We start from the raw sequence: 21,521 nt of genomic DNA, 5'->3' as shown, positions 1-21,521 counted from the left end.
ATATCGACATATATATATATATGTCGATATATACTTCGCATATATATACGATCTATAATAAATATCAAAAGTATACACCTGACCACCACGAGACATGTACTAACGAATCGGGATTTTCCGCTAGTGATCGGTGCATTCCGATGCTAAGCTAAGGGGACGCTGACATAGACACTCATACAAATGCCGTTTAGTGGGGCAGGATAAATAATCTTTTAATGTTGCGGATAAATTAGACAGAAAGAGTGACGAACGGTGAGGTACTTGAGAGGGTGAGGGAACGTAGATCTAGAAACGTGGTTGATTACGGAATTTATTTAGATATAATAATTTTATTATTAATATTATAGAAAGATTAATAAAACTGGACAACGAGCTAGGGAAAAGTTTTGTTTACAATTTTTAAAGCGAGTTGCCGTAGATGCTGGAGCTATCAACTTTGAAACAATAAAGCGGATGGCTTAAATATCTTATGATAGATTAAGATTGGATAGCTGACAAACTAACTATTAAAATTTGAATTAAAATAAGAAAAAACTTAAAAAGAACGGAGTTTTAAATATGTAATTTAAAACTCCGTTGTTTTTTTTGAGGAAATCAATGAAAAAAAATTTTACTTATTAAACTATCTTTTTATTAAAAAATATGATGCATACTGAACCATACCGATACTGAAGTTATTCCTGCTGACAAGAGATTGATCATTGAGGAAAAATTTGATTCTGTATGTCCTTCAATGACACATGTATATTAAAATAAGCTTAAAAGATAATAAAACGAGTAATTTCATATTTGACATACTTAGTAATGGTGAAATCAAAGACATAAATCATAATGTGAAGGATCAGTTGTTTAAAGGTCTGTCATTACGTCTCTGTAATGCTTATTTTTCTAGTTATTTTATTGATAAGAAATTACTAAATTTTTAACTTTCAACTAAATTTTAACGTCAACGTTTTAATTTCAAATAAATGAGTTTTTTTTTTGCTGGTAAAAGGGATGACATATTTTTTACCCTACATTAAAAGGAGAAATATATATTTGTTTGTCTCCTTAAACGGAATGATTATACTGATTATAATCAGTATACTGATTATACTGAATGATCATACTGAATTCACCGAGCTTTTACGGTGAGAAGAACAAAGAGAAAGAAGAACAAAGATTGAAATATAAATTGCAAACTAAATTGCAAGAAATGTGATGCTATATATGTTGGGGGATCGGAGAGAAATTTTTTAATAGAAAGATTATATCAGGTAATCGAGTAAAATGACCGATCGATAGGAAAGGTGTCGATTCCCATCACGTAATACCAAACCACACAAATACTTGATGATCATCCGTCGAAAATTAAGAAAATGTGACCGGGAAGTTTGCATGCATCCATCGCATAGACATGACCTTGCACCATCGGACTGTTTCGATCTTTACAGATTTCTCTTAACTGTATAAAGTTGGTTTCAAAAGAGGCTCGGGAATATTACTTATCACAATTTTTCTTCCAGAAAACACAAAAATTCTATAGTGACGTGATTATGATTTTTATCTTAAAAATGGTAGAAGAATGATACATAATCATCATCATAATCTTCACGGTTTAGGCCTTTAGGCCTGTTTCGACTCCACATTTATATCTGGTCCCTCCAATGTTTCCTAGAGTGTCCAAATCTTCTTCTCCCGACTGGGGCAAATTCCATCAATCTATGACACATATTTGATTTAATAAACTTCATTGGAAACGTAAAAAAAAAAATTGGTGATTTGTACTGTTCTATTCTGAGGACCTATTCTGTTTTAAATAAGCATATTTAAAAAAACAAACGATAATTAAATGTTAATGTTAGGTAATAATAACCTCATTACAAAGACCGAGTAAAGTATTTGACATATAATATTTTTATTTGTAATCATCTTATGTAAATAAACTGTTCATTATTTTGTTACAGTCAGAGTGAATGAAGAAAGGTGTTAATAAGATATTCCCTAAGGGTGTTTTGTCTTTATTTAAAGGCGTTTTTAGATCATGCAAAGAAGAATGTCGAAAGAGATGAAATGAAAGTGAAATTAAAACAATGAGCCCTAGCGGCAAACGGCGAGGCGTTGAGCTGCACCCTGATGCGGCACTCGCATATAAAGGAGACGAATTCTTCATTCTTTATTCATCTATTTGTATCATCCACTACCTCATAGTCTTCTTTATTAGATTATACTTACCTGCTTTAATATGGCAGTAAAGGTAAATTTTTTTTTACATCATTAGTGTTATATTGTTAGATTTTATTTTTTGTTTAATTATGTATAAAAGTGACTAATTGTTATTAATTAAATCTTCTTTTTTAAAAGAATGTTTTTAATGTTATGAAAGTGGATAATTATGAAATTTAAAAAATTAAGCGTACAATTATTTAATTAATATTTTGTTTATCTATGTAATCTAAACGATCGTAAATAATTCTTTAATAAATCACTAATTATAAATATATATATTGACAAAATAATTTGCTTTCCCTTTTATTTATTCATCGAATTAATTATTGTAATTCTCTGACGAAATAGTTTAATTTTAATTAAATTAAACTATATTAAATTTAACTATAAACCCATATTATTGATAGTAAAAATATAATTAAAAAAATTACAAATTTAAAGTTGAAGTTTAAAAAAGAATTATAATAGTGATATTAATTCAAAAATTAAAATTAAAAGCTACGCATTTCTTAGTCTCCATTTCGCATCTTCAAGTTATGTAAGACCAATAGTTGTAATAAAAATAGTAATGAAAAAAAATAATAATATACATTCTTTTTATCTTTGAAACAAGTCATTGTAAATAAAAAAAAAATTATAATGATTGTATTGAAATCTTAATAGATACAAAAATCTTTAATATTCTAAAGTTTAACAAATAATTATTAATTCCAAGAACTTTTTTTTATAAAGATACAATTACGGATAAAATATAAAACAATTAATAGGTTTGTTAGAATTCCGTTATCTTCAATTTTATTTTTTGATCATTTTTTCTTTTCTTGTATCAGGAATAAAATTAAAACGTTTTTAAAAGCGTTATAAAAACTTTTAAATTTATTTATTAATTCAATTTAAAAAAAGGGATAATAATAATTAAAAATTCAATTGATAGAGAACTTTATTCGGTTTTCCAAAGGTTAAAAATACCGTGTTTATTTAATTGATTCAAATAAATAAAAAAGTAGTTCTCATTCGACCCCTAAATATATTTATGCTTTATTTATTCCTAAATACATTTAGGTGATTTTTACGATTCTTTTTTTATTTTATAGAGAAATTAATTTTTTTTACACAAAAAACATTTTAGGCTATATAAATTATCTATTTAGTATCCTACTAAGTATCTATAAACGATTTAAGATTTTTTTCTATCATCATTATTTAATATTATATTATTTTAGTATAATGATCAATGTACAACCTGTACGTTTCGACGTTTTTTTATACATTTGACGTATAAATGAAAAAGAATATTGGATGAAAATTTATCTTAATATTCTTTTAATATAAAATATATTTTAAATGTACGTTTGAATTTTTTTTTTAATCTAAATTTTTTAAATAATCGTCTCATAAACCAAAGTTACAAAAAGATACCGTACGTTTTTTAAAAAAGAATCTATTTGAAAAATTAACACTTCCATCTTTATTTTCTGAATTTAAATGCAGTTAAATACTACATGTCAAATTAAAAATTTTAATTTATTTTTTTTATAAAATATAAAAAGTATTCCATCCTTTGTAATCTGATTTATCTACGCACGCACGCACGCACACACACACACACACACGCGCACACACACACGCACACGCACACACACACACACACACACACACACACACACACACACACACACACACAACACTATATATATATATATTTACAGAATGTTAACGAAGGGAGAAGTATGGGAACCCTTAAATAACATTTCAACGGTTAAACATACAAAAATGAAATTTAGCAGATGCTCCTACCTCGAAATAGTTTACTTTTCGTTAACAGACCAAAACACCTTAAAAATCCAAGGGCCCACATGGGTGGGGAGGGGAAATCAAATAATTTAAATAGAAAGAGTAGGTTCACATAATTTTACAGAATATTGAAATTTACATAATTTCAATAGTGGACCCAGCATTTCTTAAAAACAAATGGTCAACTATGAAGCAGTAAAAAAAGTAATATTTAAAAAATACTCCTATCAAAAAACGATCTATTTTTTGTATGAAACCACTTTGGGGAACAAACTGTAGACCATTTTTGAAACTAGTAGTGAGAAAAACATTAATTGGTCGCCATTTTGGTAAGGGTTGTCATAGCCCGAAGTTTTGTATGAAAAACTTTATTTTCAATATTCTTTAAAATGTTGTGTCACAATCCTCTTCCCTCCATTTAAAATTTTTTACTTACCTCCATTTTGTCTTGTGAGGTGGTGACCATAAGATCGATCGTTTTGAGCTAGGAGTATTTGTTAATTCCATTTGTTTATTTTAACAGATGAAAATTGCGGTATATATATTTATATATATATATATTCTAATAAATAAACTTTAAGTTGTAACTAATTTAAACTATACTTCTAACTCATTTAATAAATTAAAATAAAGAAACTTAAATTTTTTATTTCCAATAAAATCTGGGAAAACCTATCGATTTCCGCCATTATTCTCTTAAAAAATTGATTTTTATAATTAAATAAAAATTTAATAAAAATAATACTATTAAATGATGAAATATCGTTTAAACTTTTAATTAATTTAAACCGATGGTTTTGAAAATATTTATATTTAGTTATGTTTTAAAAATTTCATTGTGAAAATTTTTATATAATTAATTTCTTACATATTCTATTAGATGTATAATACTGATCCTCACGTTAATTAAATAATTTTTTAATTTAATATATAGTATATTGTAGATTCTTGTTTAATTCAGTTAATACAGATAAAAACAATTGCCTAATGTATAATTTATTTGTTAATTTTAAATACTTATATACTATACCCTTTGGGAGGTAATCAGAAATAAGCGAAATAACAATTAGAATAAATTAAATTATTCTGTTGTTTTAAGAGTGAAGAGAATTTTAATGCACTACTTTTATTTTTCTCACATAAAGCGTAGTGGTTATGTATTTGCTAAACAAGTTGCATACATGTTAATTTTAAGGCTCCGCAATAAATATATCTGTTGAAAATACTATTAGCAACCGATTAATTATTTTGCTTTTAAAAGTTACATCATATCATTATATAACTCATTTAAAAATATATTTTAATTGTTATATTATAAATACTCAGTTAAAATAATCATGTCACGAATGAATTAAATGGTAAAAGTAAGATAGATTTTTACTATAAAATTGCGATAAATAAATATATATATATATATATATGTCTATTACGATAACTATAATTTCATTTTAATGTTGATTGGTACTTCTATTACGAAATTTAAGTGCTTTGTTAGAACTAAATAAAAACTTCAATCCATTTTTGTTGCATTTAAGAAAAATAAATGGTAAAAAAATTATCAAATAATTTCCAGTCAGTTAGTTATTTGAGTTATGTTATATATGAATATTATCATATGAACTATGTATTTTTTTAAACAACAAGGAAATTACTTATTAATATCAAACAAAAGTGAAATTTAGTATATATATGAGTTTGAACCAATTAAAAAAAAAAAAATAGAAAAACTGGATTTTTTAACGGTTTTATTTTGTCGACAACACAGTTATGTTGCAAGAAGGAAAGTATAGCAATCAGTCAAAAAATGGGGTATGATTTTTTTTTTTTTTGATTTCTTGAAGTTCATAACTAATGAGGAAGAAGATTTTATTTATAAAGTTGATATTTTTTATTAAACAATAATAAAAAAAGGAAGTACTACCAAATATTCAATGTAAAAAATATAATTTTTCGTTAAAAAATCTTCGGATTGTGTTATATTGGGGAAAAAACTTTAATAGACCACCGTATAGACCTTTCTCTAAGAGTTACAAATGAAATGAATGTATTAATTTCAAAATAATCAAATTTTATATATATAAAAGGCAATGTTCGTATGTGTTTACGCTATAAACTAAAAAAAATTCCCGGACCGATTAACGCGCGGGTTTTTTTGCAAAATGGTCCGCATTGTCCGGAGAAGGTTTAAAGCTACTGAAATCCACGATCTGACTAATAGAAAGAATGTTAGGGGTATTTTGAACCGATTACTATGTTTAGAGTAGTTTGAATTAAATCCGATAGTTAGCGCTGTTGTTTTGACAATTGAATTTATTTACATTCTGACTATTATAAAGTGAAAGGTTAAATTTTGTTGAAGTTCCGTAATGTTCAGTTTTCAAATGTATTATCAAACGTTCAATTGTCTATTTCAAACTTTCATTTAATCTATGTATATATATATATATATATACATAGATTAAATGAGTATATATATATATATATATATATATATATATATATATATATATATATATATATACTCAAATCTAGCAATCGCGAAGTATTGCCGGGTCTGCTAGTTATGTATAAAAAGCGTAATACAATATAAGGCAAATCTAAAGGGGACTAGATAGGCTAAGACTGATAGTAGTTGTTAATAACCACAATCACGCACAATACGTAGTCTTTTGCCAGCCATTAATCTGATCGTAATACTTTTATTACACTTTTCACGTGACATTTACCATGAGGAGGAGTAAATAATTGCTTTCTGGTTCAACTGGACAATATTCTCATCCCTGACGCGAACACGGTACGGTACTAGTTTAGGGTTATATCTAGATCGTCGATTGACCTAGAATTATCACGTTTAGAACCGAATTCTAAACTTGCACGAATGTACCGGCTCCTTGGTAGACGGTCTTATTTGTCCTTGACGAATAAATTGTTGCTATATGAGGTTTTCCTGAAACCAATATGGAGGTATGAGAAACTACATGTAATAGTGACATTGAAATCATCCAACGGTTTCCAAATAAGGAGCTGAAGGGGCTCCGTAGTTCGATGAAGCGAAAGGGTACCTTGGAGTACCAGATATTCGTCAGGTTATACGGAGAACCAGTAAGGATTACATATCTAAGGTGGACAAGCACGTGAATTGTTTGGCGCTGACAACGGTGAGGAAGTGAGACGACTGAGGAGGCTACATGTACTGGACCTCGCTGATTTTTGAGGGCATGGTTGGTCTTTAGAGTGCATGACCCGTGAGATTATACAGTGGTCATTGTGTCAAAGACCCCTTAAGATTCTTAAAGTTTAAACTTTAGGGGTCTATATTAGAAATTCGACGTATGTTGAAGCTGTTGATTGACTCTGAATCGGCGGTCTGATTCTCTTCTGGAAATTCGGTGTCGTTATTGTTTTGTGACTATTGTTTTTATCTGTCTTTATTATTTATGACATTACTTGGATGATTTTAATGTTTTATGACTATTATTTATTTGCCATTATTATTTGCTATCTGTTTTTTTTTTTTTGGTTATTGCTTCGTTTGTGTATTATTATTATTATTTATTATTCTCTTGGGCAAGCCCAGTAAAAAGCATCCTGGCCGGCCTATAGGCAAGGCGCAGGAGCTATAACTATTGTTCTGATGTGAATTGTATATGGTAACATGAACTATTGAAAACTATGGGTAAAATGTATGAATGAAAGACAAAATACCAGACGTAAAAATTTATGAACTGCCAGATGTTAACGGCCATTGTCCCCCGTCTGCAGCTCCATCTGATGACGATCAGGTGGCCCCTCAAGAACAGGTGTTATCTTATCGCTCGAGCTTGTGATGTACCGACGGACCAAGCGGCATGTATCCAGCAACACAGCCTTCTGCATTGGTCGGAACAGATTTGCTGGTGCTCCAACGGATCTTAATGAACCGTGCAGAGAACGTGGAATCTCTCCCATCGCGCCCAAAACCACCGGGACCACCGTTACGCTCTCCTGGTCCCAAATCTCCCTGACTTGTTCTGCAAGATCCCTATACTTCACTAGTTTTTCCGTGTACTTCTTCACTATGTTGGTGGTCAATGGGATTGTGACATCGATCAGGAAGGTGATCTTTTCCTGCTTCTTGGTCAGAACGATGTCTGGCCTATTATGCTCCACTGTCCTGTCCGTCAGAACAGTACGATCGTAGTACAGTTTATACTGATCGTCCTCTAATACAGGCTGAGGAGCATACTTAAAATACGGGACTGAAACGGAGAGGAGACCCAGGTCCAAAGCGAGTCTCTGATGAAGTATCTTCGCTACGTTGTTATGTCGGACTGTATATTCCCTTGGAGCTAAAAACTGACACTAACGACATGTTCGATGGACTCGTTGGTCGATCCACAAAGACGGATTATTATTATTATTATTACTATTATTACACTTAACTTCAGAGTAAATTTACTGTGGAAGCTTTTGAAAACACTATTAATTCCTTTAATACTGCACACTTTTTAAAAATTATAATTATTAAAATTTTAACAAAACGATCTAAGTGCATATGAAATAAATTTGTAAATATCTTTCTTTTTTTTAACTTAACATTATAGATCATAAATTAATACGTTTTCTATTCGCTTTGTTTGCATTTGCATACTGCAAAACTTTACGGCTCAAATGAATTGAAATCGCATATTTATGAAATAAATTTATTTTATCATCGTTTATAATATCTGGTAATTTTATAATTATTGCATATTTATTTATTCAAACAGTAACTACAACAGGCTGATGGCCAATAACAGTCACTATTATGGATAATAATTTTGTAGCTCGTGAAAAATACCAGTCTGACTAAGACTCAAGTCCGGGTGGTCCGAATTAAACTCGGAGAAGCACCTTTGATAGTTGATATATTTTAGTAATATATTTTCTCCAGTAAATAAATAAAATCTGCGGAAAATTTATTCTCGATTGAAAAATAGAGATAACTTTTTTTCTTTATTGTTGTTATATATTGAATTAATAAAAATTGAAAAATGTAACTTTCTTCAATTATGATAATTTTTTTTTGCTCAATAACAATTATAATTACAATCGACTCTCCTGCGAAGCCATAAGTAAGTTTCCTAACAAAAGCACGTGATAAGAAGGTCCTTAAGGAACCCCCAACATAAAAATACATAATAAACAGTTGCAAGCAAACTTAAAGTCAAATATGAAATTTCAAGCTGTCATAAATCACAAACCAATAATTTCAGCACCATATAGTCCACAAAACAAACATTAATAACAAATAAAAAATAAAAAGAAAGAGAAGCAACAAGAAATTAGATACGACACCACTAAACTTGACAATGTTAGATTCCAAACTGTTACGCAGATCCTAAGTCGGGTACATGGGTTAGTTTCAACCGTCGGACGTCTCTGCTGTTATCGAGTAGATTAATTGCAAAGTGGTACATGTCTCTCAAATTATGATAATTTGATAATTAAACTTATTATTAAAAACCCTTAACCTAATGTTACGCATTACTTCACGATATTACAAATAAAGGTTTTGTTTTATATTTAGTGATATTTTTACACAAGTACATTTTTTCTGTTTGATGATTAATTTATTATGTAAGCTCGAAAGATTGCGCCTGGGAATATGGAATGGAAATTTTGTAGCGAATGAAAAAAATCCGTATTCGAACTTGGATCATTCTTCCGGGTGAAAGACTGAAATGCTACCACTCCACCGCACAGATTGATAGAAAAACCATTAAAAAAAATGCTTAAAAACGAATGAGTTAAAGCGAAATTTGTTGCTTTGTGACTTTTTACTGACGTCACTAATCAATCAAATCTTATTAGAATATTCTTCTCAACAAAGGCTGAAAAAACTATTAAATAATTATATTAACTAAGACAGAAAATAATGTAAAACAGGAATAAAGAAAGTGGAAAAAAATGAATGTTATACTACGTAACTGCTAACATGATGTTTTAACAAAACAGACTTGGAGAAATTCTTTAGTTAAAAAAGCTCAGTGTTAGAAATGAAAAAACATAATATTTTATTATTTTTGTTACTTTCCCGGCTAGTTAGTGTGTCAAAGATTGGGTATCGGTTTTTTGTTTGCATATATTTACCTTCTAAAGTCCAACTAGGTCATCTAGACTAAAAAAAACTGCTTTTGGTCTTGTATATCAGGATTGAACAAACAGATTTTCTTTGAATTTGGCTCAAATATTTCTACGTACAGGGCATTGATCATATTATTTTTTTCAAACTAAAAATGTGAGTTAATGAGTTAATTTTACTGAAGGGGTGTTAGATATAGAGAAAACTTTACTTAAACAAATTTTTTTTAGCCTAACCTATGTATGAATATTTTTAGAAAAATATTTCTTAAAATATTTCCTCACATCTAAAAAATATATACTCTGTTTTTTTGTTTTTTGGCTTTGACTCTTTTAATTTTCATTATTAAATTTTTTTGTCTCTTTCTTCACCAGTTAAAGGGCTATTAAAATTAAAGTAACTATATTATATCCCGGACTCAAAATTACAAGCAATTTTTTTTATTACCTTCATAAAAGTTATCTTTTATTTTTTCAGTACTTTTAAATAAGTCTCTTTTAAATTATATTTTTTGTTTAAAGATTACTTCTTTGTAGATATATTTTCCCCAAATTTTCCCCACAAAATAAGGAAATCCTTAAAATAAAAAAAATTTCTAAATCGAAATTTGGGACTTTTGATGTTTAAATTTTATTTTGGTAATCATACAATAATTAATTGATACAATAATTAATAATTAATTTACCAGTTTTTTTTTTTACATTTCATATTTATGAAGTTTTATTTGTTAATGGCATTTAGAAAAGATATATTTTTAATTACTCTGATTACCATTGCCGGCATGTATCTTGTCTGGTTATAACGTTATTATTAATATATAAATATTATTCGTCAAACTTTAGAAAATGGTAGATATATATTAGTTCTCCCTGGGATATCTGAAGTAACCCATCGGGATGGTCTAGTGATGAACGCGTCTTATCAAATCAGCTGATTTGGAAGTCGAGAATTCAAGCGTTCAAGTCCTAGTAATCATTTATTTTTACACGGATTTGAATAGTAGATCGTGGATACCGGTGTTCTTTGGTGGTTGGGTTTCAATTAACCACACATCTCAGGAATGTTCAAACTGAGACTGTACAAGACTACACTTCATTTACACTCACACATCATCCTCATTCATCCTTTGAAGAAATACCTGAACGGTAATTCCCGGAGGCTAAACAGGAAAAAGAAAGAAGGGGTGTCTGAAGTAAACTTGGCGCTACTAATAGAATAATGGAGGGGGTAGTATACAGCGACAGAATGACGGAGATAGCAAGAAGCCAGTTACTGATCCAGCCAATCCTTCCCCACCATACATATTATCTGAAATCTTTTAGTAGAGTAATACATGTTATTAATAAATAATATCTGTAATATTAGGCGTTAAAAGAACCTCAAGTTTATAAAATAAAATCATAATAATGACTGTATACATTAAAAAAAAAAAAAAAATACGAGTATATACAAAAATATATTGTATATATTAAAAAAAAAACTTCAGAAATAAATGTTTATTCCTGTTTAAATCGTGATATAGGCACATTAAGTGAAAATTGAACTGTCAGTTGTTATAATTTACCATATAGGTTACTAAATAATCAATAATCATCTTTAATATTATAGTTAAATATAATTAACACCAACAGGGTAATCTCTAATAGATCACGTAACGTTCAAAAAACTTGGCAACGTTGGACGCCGAGTTGAAAATGTATTACTTCTCCAGTCACCAGTCATTAGATTTGACACCGAGTATATAGTTTATTAATTATTAAAATTAAATATACAGTGAAAATTGTTTTTAATTCTTTAAAAAAAAATTATTTTTTCGATGTTTTTCAGCTGGAAAGAAAGGACTATATTTATAAAACAAAGTTTAATGTAAGAAGTTAAAATTTTTATTTTAACTCTTAATATATATATATATACGAAATAAAACCGATCTGGTTTCAGACTATGGAATTGTATCGTTTTGATTATTGTTTTTGTCTTTTAAATCAAAAGTTTTAGATTTGGTTCCTATCTTGGAACTGGATTTTTCTATTGAAGTTGAATTTCTTTTCAAGGACCCTCAAGTACCAAAATCTGTATGATAACAAAAAATAAGGACAAATCGCAAATGAAAAAAAAAATAATTATACAGTACGATCATTATATCGTTCACATCATGTTACTACACACTATAATTCCACTATGGACTATAATAGACACTCACATTTGATTTGATTAATGGAATGTAGTTACGCACAAATGGTAATATCTTACCGTTCACCATTCCTAAAAGAATGTTCACCATTTTCCTGAAGGCAGGTCCGAATCCTTTGGACAATATCTTTTGATACCTTCGTAAGACATCAGAACTAATGGAATTCATTTCAAAAAAATACGGTGCGAAGAGTTCAGACCTGCCTTGAGGAAAATGGTGGACATTTTCAACAATTGTTGTAAGACATTAACAGTTGTGCAAATTACATTTCACGAATCAAATCGAATGTTTCTCTGTATTATAATTCACAGTGAATTATTGTGTACAGTATCATAATGCGCATTATAAAATGATCTCGCTGTATTATACAATGATTGAGCTTATTATTTTATTTATCTATGTTATTTAATTCATTATAGAAAGAGAAATTATTGTAGGTCACATACTTAAGGTAAGGATACTTAGTTGAAGACATACTTAAATAAAAATCAAATAATAGACTATAAGTAACGAATAAAGCATTTTGCAATTGTAATGCGTGTTAAATACTACAGATTGTGTAATGAAAGTTTTAATGAAATGATACAAAAGAAATTAATTTATTTTTAGTTGTTTTTCGAAAAAAATACAGTTTTGAATTAAGAAAATTAAAAAAACTGTATGTTTTTGAAAAAATGAATAATTTTATTTTTATAAATAAAAAAAAGATGTAATAAATTTTTTATTTTTATTTAAAAGGTTATCATCTACTATTAAATAAGGTAATAAAACAAAAATATTTAATACAGAAATTAATAGCCGCTTGTTCATAAAGTATGTCAATCCTTAAATATCTTTTCAGCTATTAAACATGCAAAATTACATTTGGGAAATACCCCTACCTCGACATAACAAAACTCAAAAAATTCAGGGTGACTATTGGGAACAAATGAAAAATTTGTGATAAAAAAGAGTAGGGTTGTGACATAATTTTGACGGGCATTGAAGTAGTAAAATTTGACGTAAAAATATGGGGCTACGAGATCATCACCAAAATGGTGGCCCATGTAACGGGCCACCATAATTTAAATTATTTTGAGGGAGGATTATTTGGAAATTCTACTGTTTAAACAGATTTTATATATTGCTAATATGTAAGTGAAATAAATTATTATTTTTATTCTATAATTGGCATTTTGAGATAATTCTTATTTAATAACTGTTTTATTATTATTTTTTTTTTATGTAGATCATAATTATCGTAGCCAGTATTGCAATGGCTGCAGCAGACACATATCCTGCACAAGTCGTTCCAGCAGCTGTAACATCACAATCCGGTAATATCTTAAGAAGTTACGGTAATTTAGGCCAAGTTTCAACATATGAAAAAACTATCGATACACCTTATTCAAGCGTTAGTAAATCTGATATCAGAGTAAGTAATCCTGGTGTTACAACATACGTATCACCGGCTCCTGTTCACGAAACGCCTTTACCTTATCATCATCCATTGCCGTTACCGGCGGCTACTGTGTACCACGCTCCGGCTTCACCGGTCGCTGCTGCTTCTGGACAACCCCTTCTCGGTGTGGCATTTTCCGCTGCACCAGCCGTTTCGCATATGTCATTTGACGGATATGGAATACAATACACTTATTAGTTACCTGATTGTAATCATTTATATTAATACATTCATAATCGTATTCATATTTGAAATTGTCATAAAGTAATGTAAATAAATTTATATATTTTTATTATTATTTAGATTTTTTATTTTTATTTAATTGAATCCTGTCTTACCAAATTTTCAGATTTTATTGTTATTATTTAACGTTATGAAAATTTATATTTCTGAATCGTAAACGGCGGAATTTTTATCATTATTATTTGCATTAGTAATAATTTCAAAATTGTACCTATCAAGTATATAGCAGATCAAACGAAGAAAATCAGCATCGTGATGTGATATCGATATCTAAATAACTAGATGTGATATCAAGGTTTCTTAGAATTATTATATTGGTAATAAATCAGGAAAAAGTTGTATTTAGGTGTTAACGTTAATTCATATTCATTCTCATAATTTATTCAAGTTTTGTATTTCCAAAGTGATTATGTCGATTTTTATCAAACATTTATCGAACTATTTGTAACAATTGCACAAGTGACATTAGTTAAATCAGAATTTAAAAAATTACACTTCTTAAAGGTGTACGCGATTTTTATAAACTGAAAAAAAAGTTTGAGAGTGATTAAGTGTGGTTTTAAAAAAAAATTGAAAGCTGAATTTTTAATATTATAAGGATCCATAACAATATTGTAAAAAAATCGTTAAAAGAACGATAAATGAATGTGTATGTTAGACTACATACTTAACTGCAGCGGTTGAAATCAATTCGAAATGAAAGTCCAGTTATTTCAGAAAATCCATTTCAAAAAAATAACAAGCAATACATGCCTGGTTTACAAAAGAAAGTGAAGAGTGAAGCTGTTTGAAGTTACTTTCTTTACTGATCCAAATATGCTGATTAGTATGTCATGCCGAATAAAATTTACATGATATAAGCTCAATTGATACTTTTACTATACAGTAAACATCATTACTTTCAGAGAAAACCACCTTATTTAGTTCCATTAGTAATTTAGATATTTTATTTATGTAATATCCTTAAGATAGACCGCGTACCACAAATCAATATACCTCGTTTTTTGGAAACACCGTATTTTAATGGTATTGGTATCTGTATAAAAAAAACAAAAATTAAAGTTATATTTCTCAATACTACCTTTAGTTTTATTCAGTAAGATACCAACATATAAATTATAATATAAAAAATATACAAACACAAAATAACAAAAAAATATTAAAAAATTAATTTAGTCAAACCCAAATTTACTAAGTTTCACGATTCGATTGTTGATTGAAGTTCTAATCTTTGTCAAGTTCATAAACACACATACATTGTCGACCAATCTGACCAGCCCTGTCACGCTACGGAACGGAACCCAAAGATGGCGGAGGATATTGCACCTTCCGCCAATACGCGGTTACTTGTTGGTTTCTACCAATAGGTAGAAACCTATTGCAGTATGCGGACATACCGTTCTTGCTGCTTGTCTTTCTAGTAATCCAACGAGTAATAAATATTAAACTGGTTTGTATTCACGGTGAGTGTGAATTTTGTGATTGAATTCTAGATTCAAAGGAGTTTTCAATGGCAGGAACCCAGCGGAACGGTGTGGTTATATGCTTATCTCCCGTGGCGCGCTCCCTTTTCCTACCGAGTGGGCAGAAAGCCTTATAATCAGGAACGACCTTCCCGTTTGGGGTAGGTGTTAGGGACGATTTTAGGGCCTGATTCTATGCGTCACTCTACTGTAACTAAGTTACAGTCGAATGACTGGTTGGATGTTACAGTCGAGTACATTCACGGACTAGTTGAGCTAATCTAGGATAGCATTTGCTAAACTTAGATCAATCATTGGCGTTAATTAAAGAAAGGATAGGATAGCGGACGTTCCTCCCAAATCGGCTGATTTGAAAGTCGAGAGTTCCAGCGTTCAAGTCCTAGAAAAGGCACTTACTTTTATACAGATTTGAATAGTAGATCGTGGATACCGGTGTTCTTTGGTGGTTGGGTTTGAATTAATTACACATCTCAGGAATGGTCGAACTGAGACTGTACAAGACTACATTTCATTTACACTCACATATCATCCTCATTCGTCCTTTGAAGAAATACCTGAACGGTAATTCCCGGAGGCTAAACAGGAAAAAAAAGAAGGATAGCGGAAGTGGTTTTCGGTGTGATCTCATAGTACTTATCTCTCTTCTCTTCTGTTAACCTTACAATAACCGCTAGTTCTGAAGAGAATTAAGTGCGCAAGAGAAGACTCTTCTTCTTTAAACAGGAAAAAGGATAGGTTATGAGAATTTCTGGCACAAGCAGCTTTGGCAATATATGGTCTAGCGCCAATATGAATGTGTTAGTTAAATAATAACTATAAAATTTAAATATTTAAGTGCGACAAAAGAGCCTGCCTGCCAGAAGGACATCCTGGAAAGATAAGTTTATTACGGAGGGTGTTAACGGGCACCCGTGCGCTGGGTAAATGGCAATTTTGAAAAATTCAACCCCTAGCATTATAAAAGTCTTGATGACTCTTATATAATGAACAGCCGTTTTTAAATGACGGGCCGCGGACTGAGTAAAGGTTCGGGTTGGAATGGCCGTAACCAGTCGTAGTATCTAAACAGTCAGAGACAGAAACAGAACAGAGGCAATAATGCAGTGGCAGACGGAGGACTTTGCTCCTTTTTCCCTCCATGGTATCTTGATGCCTTCTCTGGTTGAATTTTTGACCTCTAAAACAAAGTTAAAGGAGAATATAAAATTAGCATTTCATTGTTACTTCCTGTCATGCAATCAATATTTCGGTTAGACGGCTGAAAATTTCTCCACTGGCAAAGTTCTACCATCCAATATAACCATCAAATATTGGTTTTCTTCCACCCATCTAGTCAACTTCACTTACTATTTGTAACCCCCATCACACATGTCTTTTCAATTATTGGCCTAACCCCATTCAACTATTACCCTCAAGATATGTAGTTTGTCAATGTCACCAGATGGTTTAAAAGTTTTACAAATCAGCATTTTTAATTACAAATTACCAGTTTTTTACACAGCAATAAATCTATAAAGCTAATAATTTATGAAATACGTCATTATACATTATGTTATGTTAGAATTTTCCAGGAGGTGCTAGCTTTCTTTTTCTTTCTTTTTCCTGTTTAGCCTCCGGTAACTACTGTTTAGATAAGACTTCAGAGGATGAATGAGGATGATATATATGAGTGTGAATGAAGTGTAGTCTTGTACATTCTCAGTTCGACCTGAGAATGTGTGGTTAATTGAAACCCAACCACCAAAGAACACCGGTATCCACGATCTAGTATTCAAAATCCGTGTAAAAATAACTGGCTTTACTAGGACTTGAACGCTGTAACTCTCGACTTCCAAATCATCTGATTTGGGAAGACGCGTTAACCACTAGACCAACCCGGTGGGTTAAAGGAGGTGCTAGCTAAACAAACTTAAGGGGCTGATTCAGAACATCAAAATAAAAAAAAGTTATGTGGACGAATTTTTATATTAAAATTAAATTTTCATTTAATTTATATTATTATAGTATATGCAAAATCTAAAGGCAGGTCCTCCCTAGAAGCTGCCTCTATTTGCTTCCTCTATACCATTCCTATAACACGGAATTCGGAACACATGCTATTGGTTGTGACAAAAATAAGACCTCCAAATGTTACAGTCTTGTATTTGTTATTTTTTTATAATTGTTTATTTTACCATACTAATTTATTTTTGCTATTAATTATTTATTTAAATTTTTCGTTTGATTATTATTTCGCTTGTTATTTATTTATTTGAGCTACTATATAAATTATTTTGTACGAGTATAAAATAATCTCGGTCTTTGTGGCTCGGCCTCAAGTGAGGAACCCCCAGAGGGATCCCCCACCGGGACTATGGTCTTACATTCCTTCGCCTTGCCTCTAATGGGGAACCCCCAAAGGAATCCCCCGCCGGGACTACGGTCTTATTTACCTCCCATGGCTCTACCAGGAGTTCCCGTCCACTTACCGGTGATGAGACGCCGGAGCGTCCCACCTCTCCTGGACGAGGCTATCCCGCGCCGGAGCCACCATAATTCTATGTTGAACAACGCATACACCTCACTCCGGTACACATTTCTGCAACCTCGGTCCCCCCAAAGCGTGGCCAGAGGTTTTACAGGAAGTGCAGTGGACTTACTTCTAGCAATTCATTTTGACAACGCCAACCTCCCTGCTGTTAGAACATTGACCCGTCCTGTCAGGACCAGTACACAGCTTCGTCCGGTGCCTGGTATCCCAAGAACGGAAGCACCGCTCTTCCAGCGACTCTGCAGGTCACCCATCCAATCCGCTTTTTGATATACTTTTGTATTACGTCATTGTTACTGTTTATTTATAACAAAACCATAGTTAAAGGTACTTGAAAAAAAAACATATAATTTCAAGAAATAAATAAATATATTACTTTATATACACACATCTTGAACAAAATATTAGACAAAAATAATTTTTTATTTGTAATAACAGATTACTAAAAAATATTTCATTACTATATTAATAACGTCATAATTACATATGGTGCAAGTCATTTAAAATTAGTCAGTGTGACTTTTGGAATATACTATTTAAGCTGCTGGTGTGAGAAGTCGCTGAGTGATGTTAAGAGCAGTGGAGGGGATGCCACAGCCTACTACGTACCCACCTTCAGATATTAAATACAACACTATATTAGATAAAACTGGCACAAAATTGTTAGTTTAATTTTAAAAGCAAGAGAGAAAGGGTACTCCTAAATTGGTAAACCGTGCTTCTATAGTGGGCCATTCGAAAAAAAATGCAATGCGTAACTTACGAGATAGATTAAATTTAAAATAAAGAAAAATTAAAAAAATATTTTTTGTTCCCACAGCCTCACAACCTACTGGAGTGGGACGGGTAAACAATTTTTATATTGGTTTGGAGGCCTATCAATTTAGATACATAAAACTCCAATTAAAATCTCTTCTGAAGCAACATATAGCTAAAAAAGAAAAATTTATAAATACATTTTTTGGGCAGGAGAAAAATATTAAATAAAATTCTTTCAGTAATTTATGATCTTGATAAAAAAAGTCAGCTTTTGTAAGGAAAATCTTTTGCTAAAGTGTTCTAGTAAAAATTTGAAATTTTATTTCGGTCAAAACACCTCCCTTTTCAAAATTTTGGAAAAGTTTAATACATTCTTTCATCCCGAAGATTGTATCTGTCCACCAAATTTGAAGAAAATCAGTCAACGGGGTGCAGCGTTATAAGACCAAATACAGGTCTTACAACATACGATAAACGATAAAAACCAGCTACTGTTTTCCGGCAGATGTTTCATTTTATTCTCACCAAGTCGAACCCAGACGCGGTGATATACACTGATGGGTCGAAACATGACGGTAACGTTGGTTGTGCTTTTGTTATCAATGAAAAGACTTATATGTTTGGCCTACCCGGTATTACGAGTGTGTTCACCGCAGAACTACTCGATATGAATAGGGCTCTAAGTATCGTTAGCCCTAAATATAGGAGCATTCTTATTTGCAGTGACTCGTACAATGCTCTCCAGGCGTTAGAAAACTTTTATTCAAACATCCTGTTGTCATTGACATTTATGATAAAATCGCTGAGTTAAATAAACGCAACAGAGAAGGAAGTTTTTGCTGGATCCTTAGCCACGTAGAGATTCTTGGTAACGAAAGAGCAGATTCTGCCGCCAAAGAAGCGTGTATTCAATCTCCTTTCACCGCCCGAGTTACTACCTTTAATTTTATCAATCGTATAAAACAATCACTGAGAGCAAGGTGGCAAGGCGACTGGGCGACTACCGTCGATAATAAACTCCGACAGATTAAAGATTCAGTGTTGCCATGGGGCCCCTCTTGCAGAAAATCTCGTCGTGAGGAAGTGGCCTCTGTCGGTTACGGTTAGGACATACGAGGATCACACACGAATACCTAATGTCAGGGGAAGCCCCGCCGCATGACTGTGCACCACATTCTCGTGGACTGCATAACAGTTCAGTTCAGTTTCAGTTTAATATACCTAGAAAGATCCGTGATATCTTTTGCAATAATAACGGAATTTTGGACCGGATGTTTCTATTTTTGCATATTACCCGGTTACTGCAAAGAGTTTAATATTATCATATATGTTTTTCTGTTAGAAGAGTTTTTTTTTTTTATAATTTTAACTTTTACTTTCAATTTTTATTTTTTTTAGTTCTGTGTATTTAATTTTACTATCCGGGGAGAGGACTTTTGCACAACCCATCGGAATTAGGTAAGTTTTATATAGTTTCTTTATTCGATTATTTTAACTTTTATATTTTATCAACTTCGTCTGTGGTATGATTTTGAGTTTTATTTTGCCTTCTTTCTTGTTTTAATAAATTTTTATTATATGATTAATATTACATTTACACCTTATAAACTTTATTATTTTGGAGTTATTTTACCCTTTTATTAATAAAATTCCGGGCGATGATAACGCCCAGGCGTTTTTCGCTCACAACCAACAAAAAAAAATAAAAAAAATACAGGTCAACACACATACGTACATATGCATAAACGTCCGTCTGACAAAAATAATTTTTTTGACTTTGGAAGCAGTGGAATAAAAAGTTTTTTTGCCGATTGTTTGCAATTTATTTAAATCTATTTTTTTATTTAAAAATTTTTTAAGTTGTCTATTCAAAGCAGAAAACCTTAAGAAAAAATTTTTTAGGTGTTTCAGAGCGATCTGTTCACTAGTTTCCCGTTATAACTATTAATAGGAGCATATATCGCTATAACTGGGAAAGTAAAACGTTATTTAAAATCTGTGAACTTCAAACAGCCTCCTTAAAAGTTCACTTTGAACTTCTTATACACTCCTTTAAACAGAAATCATTTGGGGTTTCTTACTTCCTTTTATTTCATAACAAAAATAATTTATTTATTTTTAAATAAATATTTTATGCACACGTAGTTTATTTTAGACCACGATCTGAGAGTTTGTGGACGTTTTTTGTTTTAACAACCTTCAAGTAATTTATCGATTTTTATTTTTAATTAATTTTTAATTTTTATTTTTGTTGTACATAAAATTTTTATTTATAAAATAATATTTTTATTCAGTTATTGTTCTTCTACTGCAATAACACTTTTAATAAATAATTAATCGAGGTTATGCACTATTCATAATAAAATATAAAGCTAATGCAACAAAGTAATTAACTGTTAGCTCGAAATAAAGTTTTTTATGAGTCATACAAAGTATAACTACTACTTTTATTTTAGTAAATCGATTCTACGAATTTATATAATTAAGTTAGATCACATCAATAGTTTTCTCAAGTAAAAAATTAAGTAAGAAAGTATAATGATCAGAACGTGTCACGTTTTTTTAACACGTCAAATATCGAACAGTAATTAATGATATTAATCAATAAATTTTATTAATATAAACTGAAGTTTATTTCTTGTTTTTCAGCTATTTTTATTATTCGATCCATATAATATGTCTCTACATATACATATATATATATATATATATATATATATATATATATATATATATATTTATATATATATTTTAAATTCACGAATAGA

The 21,521-nt window shown here is 30.6% G+C and overlaps 1 protein-coding gene across 1 annotated transcript; it reads left to right on the top strand.

Annotated features, from left to right (window-relative positions):
• The first annotated feature begins 2,176 nt into the window (after window positions 1–2,176).
• Window positions 2,177–13,935, top strand: LOC142324591 (cuticle protein 76-like). The gene is made up of 2 exons (XM_075365438.1): window positions 2,177–2,236; window positions 13,525–13,935. Exons 1-2 carry the CDS (start codon window positions 2,225–2,227, stop codon window positions 13,933–13,935), a joined length of 423 nt encoding a protein of 140 aa, XP_075221553.1. The 5' UTR covers window positions 2,177–2,224.
• The last annotated feature ends 7,586 nt before the right edge of the window (window positions 13,936–21,521 follow it).

This window comes from Lycorma delicatula, chromosome 5 (assembly GCF_047948215.1).
Source record: "Lycorma delicatula isolate Av1 chromosome 5, ASM4794821v1, whole genome shotgun sequence".
NCBI lineage: Eukaryota > Metazoa > Arthropoda > Insecta > Hemiptera > Fulgoridae > Lycorma > Lycorma delicatula.
The sequence above is the reverse complement of the archived record's forward strand: the minus strand, read 5'-3'. Positions and strand labels throughout refer to the sequence as shown.